Genomic DNA, 10,961 nt, shown 5'->3' with positions numbered 1-10,961 from the left:
TCGCGCTTTGAGGAAGAGAGATAATTAAAAAGTGCTTTAAAAAATAAAAAAGGGGTTAAAAATTGAAAAAAAAAAAAGAAGAAGAAGAAAAAAGGAAAGGTTTAAAAAAAAAAAAAGTGCTTCCACTAAATAAATAAATAAAGAGGGGAGCGGCCGAGCCCGCCCCTTCCTGCCGGGGGCGGTGGCGCCGAGGCGGAGCCGGAACCGGGAGGCGACGGGGACCGGGGGGGGGACACCGGGGGGGGCCCCTGGGGGTCCCGGGTTGGCATGGCCAGGGCCGGCTGCGCCCCTCCGCGCCTCGACGGCTTCGTGCTCACCGAGCGCCTGGGCACCGGCACCTACGCCACGGTGTACAAGGCGTATGGCAAGGTGCGGGGACCCTGGGGTGCTGGGTGGGGTACGGGGGGGACACCCAATAAGAGGGGGGTCCCCAAGGGGTCAGGGCTGCAGGGTGGCTTCTCCGCGCAGAAGGACACGCGCGAGGTGGTGGCCGTCAAGTGCGTGAGCAAGAGGAGCCTCAACCGGGCGTCGGTGGAGAACCTGCTGACCGAGATCGAGATCCTGAAAACCATCCGGCACCCGCACGTCGTGGAGCTCAAGGACTTCCAGGTGGGGCTGGGGGCGCACCCGGGGGCTCTGTGGGGTCTCGGGGTCCACGCCGTGATCCCCACGGTGCTGGACGTGGCCGTGGTGGCCTCCGGTGAGCCCCCAGTTGCTGTGGTGCAGTGGGACAGCGAGCACATCTACCTGATCATGGAGTTCTGCGCCGGGGGGGACCTGTCCCGCTTCATCCGCACGCGGCGCCTGCTGCCCGAGAAGGTGGCACGCGTCTTCCTCCAGCAGCTGGGTGAGGGCCTCCTCCTCTTCCTCATCCTCCTCATCCTCCTCCTCCTCCTCCTCGGGGAGGCGCAGGGCTCTGGGGGCTTTTGGGGACCCGCTGCCCCCCTCGCCCCCCCTCCAGCCTGCGCCCTCAAGTTCCTCCACGACCACAACATCTCCCACCTGGACCTCAAGCCGCAGAACATCCTGCTGAGCGCCCCGGATAACCCCCAGCTGAAGCTGGCAGGTGGGTCCCCAGGCCCTTCTTCCCCTCCCCGGGGGGGGCGCACACCGGGTGCCCCCTCCCCACGCTCTCTCCCCCCCGCAGATTTTGGCTTCGCGCAGTACATGTCGCCCTGGGACGAGCAGCACGTGCTGCGGGGCTCCCCGCTCTACATGGCCCCCGAGATGGTGTGCCGCCAGCAGTACGACGCCCGCGTGGACCTCTGGTCGGTGGGCGTCATCCTCTACGGTGTGTGTCCCCCCCAGAACCCCCCCGGGGCTTGGTGTCCCCATCCCCAAATCGGGGGGCACCCCCATGGTGACATCCAGCAGCCTGCGGGGCCGGCACCCGTGCGCCCTCGGCTCGGTGGCCCCTTGCTGGGACCTGGAGGGGGTGGGTTTAGGGTTTAGGATTTCGGGTTTAGGGTTTAGGATTTATGGTTTAGGGTTTAGGATTTAGGGTTTAGGATTTAGGGTTTAGGGAGTGCCCCCATCCTCACAGAGGCGCTTTTCGGGCGCCCCCCCTTCGCCTCGCGGTCGTTCGCTGAGCTGGAGGAGAAGATCCGCAGCGACCGAGCCATCGAGGTGAGCTGCGGGGTGGCACGGCCACCAACCCAGGGGGGGTGGCAGGTCGTTCTCACCCCCCCACACACACCTTATTACCCCCCTCCCCAGCTGCCCAGCCGGCCCCCGCTGTCCCCGGACTGCCGGGACCTCCTGCAACGCCTCCTGGAGAGGGACCCCCGGCGGCGCATCTCCTTCCAGGACTTCTTCGCCCACCCCTTCGTGGACATGGAGCACGCGCCCGGCCCCGAGAGCTTCCCCAAGGCGGTGAGCGGGGCCGGCTCCGGGGATGGGGGGGGGGGCAGCAGTGGGGTGAGGTGGGACCGAGCCCCCGAGAACCCCTCTGCCCCCTCCCCAGAGCGAGCTGGTGGTGGAGGCGGTGAGGAAGGACCAGGAGGGGGATGCGAGCGCCGCGCTCGCGCTCTACTGCAAAGCCCTGGAGTATTTCGTGCCTGCCCTGCGCTGTGAGTGCCCCGGGGGGGCTGCGGGGGGGCCGTGGAGGAGCAGGGGGGGCTTCAGTCCAGGCAGAGGGGACGTGGAAGGGGCTGGAGCTCGCCCGGTTTGGGTGCAGGAGCAGCGCCGCTGGTGCTTGGCACCCCCCGGCCCTCGGGGACCCCTGAGCCCTTCTCTGCCCCCAGATGAAAGCGACCCCCGGCGCAAAGAGGCCATCCGGGCAAAGGTGAGCGTGGGGAGCCTGGGGGGCACCCCATCCCATCACCCGTCACCCCAAAGCCCCGGGGGGGCTGCTTCACCCCGTGTCCCCCCCCCCCCCAGGTTGGGCAGTACATCTCGCGGGCGGAGGAGCTGAAGGCGCTGGTCACCTCCGACAGCAAGAACCTCCTGCAGCAGGGCAGCCCGGCCAGGGAGGTCCTCAAAGGTGGCGTGTTTTTTTTTTTTCGGGGGGGAAACATCACTGGGGGGTCTGGCAGCGAGGAGGAGGGCTGAGGGCACCCCGAAATGTCTCCCCGCAGAGATGGCCAAGGACAAGCCGCGGCTCTGTGCCGCGCTGGAGGTGGCGGCAGCGGCCATGGCCAGGGTGAGTCCCGGATTTTGGGGTGCCGGCACCCCTGGGGCGGCTGGGGGGGGCTGATCCCGGGGGGAGAAGGAGCTCCCGGAGCATCCCTGGAGGTGCCGGGGGTCCCTTGCAGGAGGAGGAGGGCCGAGACGACGGCGACGCCTTGGAGCTCTACCAGCAGAGCCTGGGCGAGCTGCTGCTGCTGCTGGCCGGTGAGTGCCGGGGGGCACTGGGGGGGCTGCACCCTGCACCCCGCTGACGCCCCCTCTGCCCTCTCCAGCAGAGCCTGCGGGGAGGAGGCGGGAGCTGCTCCACGCCGAGGTGAGCCCCTAAAGCTGCCCCTAAATCCTGCTTGCCCCCCTGCTCGCCCCCCCGGGTGCTGTCCTGACGGGCTCCCCTCTGTCCACCCACCAGGTGCAGACCCTGATGGCCCGAGCCGAGTACCTGAAGGAGCAAATCAAGGTACGGCCACCCCGGGAGGGGCTCCAGGGGGCTGCAGGGGGGGTTCTGGGGCTGGCACGAGCTCCTCTGCCCTTACAGGTGCGGGAGGCGCAGTCCATGGGCAAGGAGGCGCTGGCGGAGTCCGTCCGGAGCTGTGAGTCCCCAAACCCTGCGGGCACGCTGGGGGCCGTGGCCGCAGCCCCTCGAGTGACCCCGTGTCCCCCTCGTGTCCCCCCCAGCCTGCACGGTGCAGTGACAGCGGGGACATGGCCCGGCGGTGGTGGCAGGAGGCGTCCCTGCCGCAACCGTCTGCTCCCTGCCCGGCCCTGCCCTGCCCGCGGCGGGCGGCTTATTCCACCCCAGTTCCTCCGCACGTCTGGGCGCCCGCTGCTGCTGCGTGCAGGCTCTTGCGTGCACAGCCCGGAAAAAATAATAATAATAAAAAAAAAAGGCACACACACACACACAAAAAAACCCATCCTATCTGTGCTGGAGGCGGCGGCGCGGGCACCGAGCGCGCTGCTCGCCCGTGCCATGAGCTTCAGGGAAACGCCAGCGCAGAGCCTGGCCCCACAGAGACCCCGGGGGCAGGATCCGGCCCCACGTGTGCTGTGCCCCGTGGGGATGCCCCAAAACCTCGTCCCTTTGGGGCTGTCCCCAGCTGGAGCGGCTCTGTGGCCGCGGGGGGGTCCTGCCCTGCGGGGAGGGGGCCTCGTCTCCAAAGCTGCTGCGTTTCAAGGGAATGTAATTTATTGCCTCGAATAAATGCTTTGTTTTTTTGGGGGGGGGTCTCCAAGTGGCTTATTCCGTGCCGCCGCTTTTGGGGGTCGAAGCTGGGGTCGACCTCTCTCTCCGAGGCCGTTCTGTGGGGTTTCTTTTTTCGTTACCCTTGGGAGCAGCGAGTGCATCCCCGGGCTGTAAAGAGCTGCCAAGCCTGCTGCCCCCCCGCGCTGCCATCCATCACGTTCGCCTTCACGCTCTGCCGAAGACGCGGCCGGATCCAGAGCCCCGTCCCCCTCGGCAGGACACGGTCCGCAGCGGGGTCACCCCAAATCTCTGTGGGGCTGGGGGGAGCTGGGCTTTTTGCGCCCCCTCCCAGGTTTTAAGGTGCTGCCCCCCAAGCCCTTGACTCGTCCCACAGCAGCGAGCAGTGCACAGGGAGCTCCCGGCTTTATTCCGGCGGTGCCGCGGCACGGGGACAGCACGGTAGGGGCGGACACTCGGCGGGGCACGGCGCACGATCACATCACGACGGGCACGGAGGCGAGGTTCCCTACACGCAGCTCGCTTTTCCCCCCTCCCTTCTCCAGCAGGTCCCAGCATCGGGGACGGAGGGCGCGAGGCCACCCCTTGGCTGTGTCCTCACCGAAACCTCCTCCTTCCCCCCCAAAAAACACAACCACAGCACGCACGGGGACACCGGCACGGACGGAGCAGGGGGGGCTGGGGCAGGGGCTCGGGGCTCAGGGGCTCAGACCCGGCTCACGCAGGGGGTGGCGGTGCCGGGGGGGTCCCCGGGGGGACCCCTCGCTGCGAGGGAGAGGGGACGGAGCCGGCGGCCGGGTCACATCACGGCGCATTTCTCGGCCGACTGCTTCAGGTCCTCCAGCGTGGCCGAGGCTTTGTCCTTCAAGGAGTCCAGGTCCAGGTTCTGGATGTTGCTGAGCTGGCCGATGACGGAGTTCTTCTCCTCCTCCTCCTCGTTGTCCTGCTCGATCATCTTGGCCAGCTCCTTGGGCAGCTCCACGTCGCCGCCCACCAGCTGGATCTGGTTGTCGTCCGTCTCGTTCTGGAACAAGAAAAGTCGGGGCGAGGTGGCGGTGGTGGTGGGGACGGGATGTCTCGAGCGTGGGGAGGCAGCAGAAGGATGGGGGCACGGAGCCGAACGAATCCCCGCTCCCCCCCGGGAGAAAATCTCCATCTCTCCTTGCCTGCCTCGCTTCGCTTTGGCAGGAGAAAAATCCCCTGGCTGCTTATTCCCTGGCGCTGCAACGGGTGTAAGAATAAGCGGGGTGCTTTGTGCCAGCGATACCCAAAAAAATGAACCTCTTTTGGCCGAGCTGGCCTTCCCTGCCTAAAATTATCCCGGCTCCATTCAGAGCGTTCCCACCGAGGGGTTCGGGAAGGATCGGGCTGGGTGCAGGGTGCTGCTGGCAGGTCCAAGAGTGGCTGAATGGGCGCTGATTGAATTGTTGGGAGTGAATCGCTGGCGGGGCGGAAGGGCCAAAATAGGAACCCAGCTCGTGGAAGCGGGGGGGTGCCAAAGAAGCCAGGAGCTGGCTCATCCAGCTGGGGGGGCGCAGCGCCGGCTCTGTGCGGGGCTGGGAGCCCGGCACGAGGGTGGCTCTGCCTGGCAGGGCTGGGGGCAAAAAGGAGGAATTGGGGGGCTGGGGGTGCACGGGGAGGGTCCTGCCCTCGGGGTTGGAGAGCTGGTGGTGCGAGGGGGGCTGTAGGGTCGAAGGGAGGGATGTTTTTTTAGGGGAACGGGCTTTGGGCTTTGGGATTTGCAGCCGATGCCCCCCTGGGTGGTGCCCCCCGTGTGCCCCATCCCGGCCCCACAGTTTGGGGGGGTCCCTGCGCCTGCCCCCCCCCCGCGGCCGTACCTTGGGGAGCCGGTACTTGTCTCGGAAGTGGGACCTGAAGGTGGCCCTCTCCGCCTTGCGCTGGGCAAACTGGGCATCTCTCTCCATCCTGCGAACCGCACGGCGCAGTTACCCCCAGCCGGCGCCCCCATCACCTCAATAACCCCCCCTCCCCAAACCCAGGTACCCCCCATCCTCTCCGCAAAGCCCCGGTCCCCCCGCTTTCCTCCCCCCCCCCCCCCCCCACGGCGCAGCCAGAAAGGAGAAAAAAAATCCCTGAGGAAGCGGATTAAGGGATTAGGGGGGTTCATTAGGCAGCCTCCTGGCTCTGCAGCCCCACCAGTGGCTCCCCCCAGGCGCGGGGAGCTCCGGGCCCCCCATCCTGTCCGTGTGTTGTCCCCCCCCCCAGGCACTCACTTCTCCTCCACCAGCTGCCGCTGATACTCCTCGTACTCCTCGCGGGTCATGCCCTGAGCCTCTGCCGGGGACTTTTCGCCCTCGCTCTTCTCCTCGCCGCCCAGGCCACCCGTCAGGTTCTTCAGCTGCCCCCCCACCATGCTCTTCACCATGAACGCCATGGCTGCGGGACCGGGGGGGGCGAGGAGAGGGGGTACGGGGGTGATGGGGAGCTCAGGGAATCAGGAGATGGGGGTGTGGGGATAGCGGGGAGAAGGGATGCTGAGGGATCGGGGGGGTGGGATGCTCAGGGGGTCGGGAGATGGGGGTAGCGGGGAGGTGGGGGGCTCGGGGAGCCGGGAGATGCAGGTACTGGGGATACTGGAGAGATGCTGGGGGAACTGGGAGATGCTGGTGCGAGGGAGATGGGGAGCTCGGGGAGCCGGGAGATGAAGGTAAAAGGCTGACTGGGGAGGTGGGATGCTCAGAAAATGAGGAGATGGGGGTAAAGGGGGTACCGGGGGGGTGGGATACTGAAGGAACAGGGAGGTGGGATGCTCAGAAAATTAGGAGATGGGGGTAGTGGGGAGACGGGGAGCTCAGGGAACGGGGAGGTGGGATGCTCAGGGGGTCGGGAGATGAGGTTATTGGGGAGACGGGGAGCTCAGGGAACCGGGAGGAGCGGGTACCAGGGGTACCGGGGAGGTGGGATGCTCAGGGAACGGGGGGGGGGATGCGGGAACCGGGAGCGGCGGGGAGGTCGGGGGCTCGGGGAACTCTCGGGGGTCCCGGAGAGCCGGGAGCCGGGGTGCCGAGCTGGAGGGGAGCCCGAGGGAGAGCAGCTCCGGGGTGCCCGGAGAGCCGGCTTACCGCCGCCAGCAGCGAGGTACCGGGGGGCCGGGGGGGGGCCGGCGCTCGGCGGGGCCGCTCCGCTCCGCTCCTCCCCGGGGCTGCCCGGGGAGCGGCGCCGAGGCTCGAGCGGCTCCGGTGTGAGCGCGGCGGGGGCGGTGCCGCCTCCCCCCGGCCCCCTCCCCGACCCCCCCCGGCCGAGAGGCGGAGCCGCCGCGACCCCGGCCCCCGGTGGAGGAACGAGGAGAGGGGGGGGGCTCCGGGAAACTTCGCCTCGGGAAGGAGCCCCCCGAGCAGCCGGCCCGGGGGTGGATGGAAACTGCTCGTTCCCCCCCCCCGGCACGCTCCCCCCCCCGAGAATGTGCTTTTTTGATTCTTTTTTTCTTTATTTCCCCCGTTCCCGGAGGATTTAGCACCCCGCGGAAGGCAGGCGCAGCACGCACGAGTTGCAACTGTTGTTCGCTCCTCGCCGGGAGGATCTGGCGCGCCCCGCAGCTTGCTATTAACGATGTTAATTAATTCTAATAAAAGCTGCTGCTCCCTGCCAGCGCTGCCGTGTGCCAGAGCCTGGCGTCCGTCGGTCACAGCGCAGGGGGCTGAGGAAGGCGCAGGCACCCAGGGGGTTGGGAAATGCCCTCTGCCACCTGGCTCTCATCCCATCCTATCCCAATCCCTATCCCCAACCCCATCCCATCCCCATCCCCATCCCCATCTCCATCCCTGTACCTATTCCATCCCATCCTATCCCAATCCCATCCCATCCCATCCCATCCCCATTTCCCCCCTGGCTGCAGCCCCCCCCCCAGGCCTGGGGGGGTCGAGCAGTTTCAGGCTCAGCGACGCGCCTCCCTTCCAGATGGCCAGCCTGGCTTTCGCGTCCTTTTCTCCCTCTTTTCTTCTCCTCTGGTGAAAACACGAGCGCATATCCCAGCTCTCAATCCCGGCTTGGGGGAAATCATTTCATTTCGGAAACATAAAGACAATCTCCGCAGATTAAAATGATGGAACAGCTGTGAAGAGACAGAATAAAGCGAACGGCGAGGGGGGGGAAGCGGCCCATCTCCTCCCTTCCCCCCTCGCCCAAGGTAACACCGGGCAAAACTTGGTCTTAGAAGGAAAAAAATAAATAAATTATGGTGTCCCCCCCCCCCAGCTCCATGGTGTCTGGCTGGGGCTGTGCTCAGCTGAAGGTGCAAATTGCTTCTCGCCGCCGCCGGGGACACCCGAGGCAGCGCTTGGCACGAGCCTGCTGTCACCCACAGCACCCCACCGAGCTGGCAGCGGGACAGCCCCCAAAACACCATTTTTTCCCTTTTCCCCCCAATCTGCAAGGGCAGCCCACGGAAAAAGCCAGCACAGAGCTTTCACACCCGGCTCCGAGGCTCCGAGTGCGCCGTGGAGCTCTGCTCACAAACCTGCCAAGTTTGGGTAAAACTGGGGGAAAAACGGGGTGAGCCGAAGGGTTCTGGCCTCGGGGCTGTGCCCTGGTGAATTGGGGCACCTCGACCTGCCGGGAACGGGGGGTGCACGGCCCCGAGCACCCGGCTGAGGGCTGGAACAGCGCCCGCAGCGCGCGTCGGGAGGCAGCGTGAGCTAACAGCAAGAGACTCGGAGTCAGGACCGATTTTTGCAGCTGGGTTGGATGGGTCAGCTGCCGCGTAGCCTCCCTGTCTGCGGAGGGGAGAGGAAACAGCTCGTGACGAGCCGAGCCGAGCCGCCCGGGCGAAGCAGCGAGGTGAAAAGGAGCGCGTGGGCCCCGGCTGCCGGGGGGCTCCCCGGGGACCCTCCTCGGCGGCGTTTCGGGGGGAGGCGAGGGCAGGGGGAGGCGCAGGGGGGCGCAGAGCCCCCGTGGTGCTCGTGGCGCGGCCGCTGGTGCTCAGCAGGAGCTGGAGGTGCCCCGGGGAGCAGAGCCATGAGGTTGCCCTTTGCGGCTCGCCGCGGCCCCAATGCGCCCGTGGCACTTGTGGGCATGGAGCAAAAGGGTGAGGAAGGGGCATTTCCCCCGAACAACCCCGGGGAAATGACCTCCAGGAGGGCTCCCCTTGGGTGTCCCACCTGGGGGTGGCACTGAGGGGACAGCGGGGGTCCCGGTGGGGGCCATGCCCACTGGGGGGCTGCCAGGGGGCTGCCATCCCCCTGCACCCCCTGCTCCCTCTCCCCGAAACGTGATCCAGTCCGAATGAGTCATCCTTCCTCCCGGGGCTCTAACCTGCCGTAATGAGATGCAAATCCTTGCATGACCTATTATATTAGCTTATGCTATATCACACATCCCTGGGGATTAGGGGAGGGGGAGCAGACGAGACGTCCCCCCCCTCCCCATGGCAGCCGGCCTCAGGCACGCGGGTGGGAGCTGAGGCTTGCTCCCCGCCGCTGACACCTGATGTGAGCGGGGTGCTGGGGTTCCCCCTGCCCTAAAAGCCACACGGGGGGGGTGCTCTCAGCTCTGCTTTCCAGGTAAGCAGGGAACCGGCCCCCGCGCCCCACCTGCAGGCTCTCCCCTTGGCCTGGATTTTGGGGGGACCCTGGAGAAGACCAGGAGTTGCTGGGGATCCCTGGAACAGGCAGCTCTTGGGGTGGTGTAGGGGAGTTTGGGGACCTTCCTGCCCCTTTCACCATGCCCCTGCTGATGTTAGAGGGCCAAACTGGCTTCACGTCTCCGCCTGGAGGTGTTGGCCCCCCAAGAGGGCATTTATATGGCACTGCCCCTCCAAAAGGTCCCCAGAAGGCTGAGCCTGACTCCGTGCTGCTCTCTGCAAACCCCGTTCACACCCAGACCCGGGTCACCCTCCTGGTGCAAACCTCCCCGCGACGTGCCGGGCCTGGTGTCATCGGTGTCACCGGCGTGCCGGGCTGGGCAAGGCCACCGAAGGTGGGGAAGCCCCAGGGGGACACCTCGGAGACCTGGGCAGGGCGATGGAGGCTGGAAAAAACCCTTCAAGCCTGACAGGTCCGAGCACGAGGAGGTGAGCTTGGTCCTGGCCAGGGTTGTGAGCGTGGTGGGGGGATGGAGAGGAGGCGTCACCTCTAAATAGAGCAGGAGAAGTCACGCCAGCACCTCCCTGCTGGCTGCCACTTGGTGTGATGGGGACAGGGATGGGGACAGCAGACCGTTAAGGGGAGATGAACGGCCCGCACATGGCACGCGAGGCTTTGGGCTGCCCGGGTGGACGTGGAGCCACGGCTGCCTTCTGCGAGCAGGGAAAGAGCCACCCTGATGGAAAACCTGCACCAGGCCTTCGGGAAAGCTGCTGTCACCGCCTGGGTAAGGAGAAATCTGATGGAAGGAGGTATTAGTGCCGTTATTATTATTCAGTATCAGCCCTTAATGAGATGCACGGGGGCAGGGAGAGTCGGCGCACAGCTCGTTGCCGCTTGTTTGGTGAGATGGAGCCTCCCAGCCGACCTTTTCTGCTCTGTGCCGGGTGGCACTGACCCTGGGCTACGCGGCACATGTCACACCACGCAATGAATTACTGCATTTATTTATTTGCTTCCTTATTTGCTTCCTTATTTATTTACTTATTTATTTATTTATTTATTTATTTATTTATTTATTTACTTACCTATTTATTTACTCATCTACTTATTTACTTATTTATATACCTATTTATTTACATACCTATTTATTTACTCACTTATTTTCTTATCTATTTATTTACTTATTTACTCATTTAGTTATTCACTTATTCGGTTGTTTACTTATCTATTTATTTACTCGTTTATGCATTCATTTAGCTTGTGTTTAATTGGATCACGAGCTCTCGGGCGCGCACAGCAGCCCCCCTCCGGGATGCAGCGCTTGTGGCGGTGGATGGAGCCACGGGGGAAGGAGCCACGAGGTCTCCCGCAAGGTAATGCCCGTCTATCGAGCCCAAATACCTTCATATTTCATACGGACCAGCCCGTGCGCTGCAGCTCCCCCTGCTCCGTGTGCACACATATGTGAGGGGGCACCCGCGCGGTGACACAAATGCGCCCGGACAGACACACGGCGCCGTGGAGCCAGGCACATGGGGACACCACGTGCCGCCGTGCTGCTGGTGGTGCTCAGCCAGCCCCGAGCAAAGGCA

At 65.1% G+C, this 10,961-nt stretch overlaps 2 protein-coding genes across 4 annotated transcripts; one reads left to right on the top strand and one right to left on the bottom strand.

The window, feature by feature from the left end:
• Positions 1-84: 84 nt before the first annotated feature.
• On the top strand, positions 85-3,845 carry ULK3 (unc-51 like kinase 3). 3 transcript variants are annotated; one of them, XM_084293200.1, is made up of 16 exons: positions 85-369; positions 472-609; positions 727-847; positions 962-1,066; positions 1,148-1,291; positions 1,544-1,626; positions 1,717-1,872; positions 1,964-2,069; positions 2,244-2,284; positions 2,380-2,482; positions 2,577-2,641; positions 2,754-2,832; positions 2,901-2,941; positions 3,035-3,082; positions 3,161-3,215; positions 3,301-3,845. In XM_084293200.1, the coding sequence occupies exons 1-16, from the start codon at positions 268-270 to the stop codon at positions 3,315-3,317; spliced, it is 1,404 nt and encodes a 467-aa protein (XP_084149326.1). In that variant the 5' UTR covers positions 85-267; the 3' UTR covers positions 3,318-3,845. The 3 variants fall into 3 exon arrangements, with proteins under 3 accessions (XP_084149326.1, XP_084149325.1, XP_084149324.1); XM_084293199.1 differs by having other exon boundaries at positions 469-609; positions 2,904-2,941; XM_084293198.1 differs by having other exon boundaries at positions 469-609.
• A 780-nt stretch (positions 3,846-4,625) lies between these two features.
• CPLX3 (complexin 3) lies at positions 4,626-6,221 on the bottom strand (the record flags this gene model as incomplete). The annotated part of the gene is made up of 3 exons (XM_084293119.1): positions 4,626-4,850; positions 5,665-5,752; positions 6,061-6,221. The coding sequence occupies 3 exons, from the start codon at positions 6,219-6,221 to the stop codon at positions 4,626-4,628; spliced, it is 474 nt and encodes a 157-aa protein (XP_084149245.1).
• Positions 6,222-10,961: the final 4,740 nt, after the last annotated feature.

Source organism: Netta rufina, assembly GCF_964035555.1.
Source record: "Netta rufina genome assembly, chromosome: 11".
Classification (NCBI taxonomy): domain Eukaryota; kingdom Metazoa; phylum Chordata; class Aves; order Anseriformes; family Anatidae; genus Netta; species Netta rufina.
This window is presented reverse-complemented; position numbering and strand designations above follow the sequence as displayed.

What these genes read in the sequence shown, in the direction of transcription:
- ULK3 (XM_084293198.1), top strand. Translation starts at nt 268, where the DNA reads ATGGCCAGGGCCGGCTGCGCCCCTCCGCGCCTCGACGGCTTCGTGCTC. An exon ending in AAGAGGCCATCCGGGCAAAG is followed by an intron (nt 2,285 to 2,379) that starts GTGAGCGTGGGG and finishes CCCCCCCCCCAG; the next exon opens with GTTGGGCAGTACATCTCGCG. An exon ending in CGGCAGCGGCCATGGCCAGG is followed by an intron (nt 2,642 to 2,753) that starts GTGAGTCCCGGA and finishes GGTCCCTTGCAG; the next exon opens with GAGGAGGAGGGCCGAGACGA.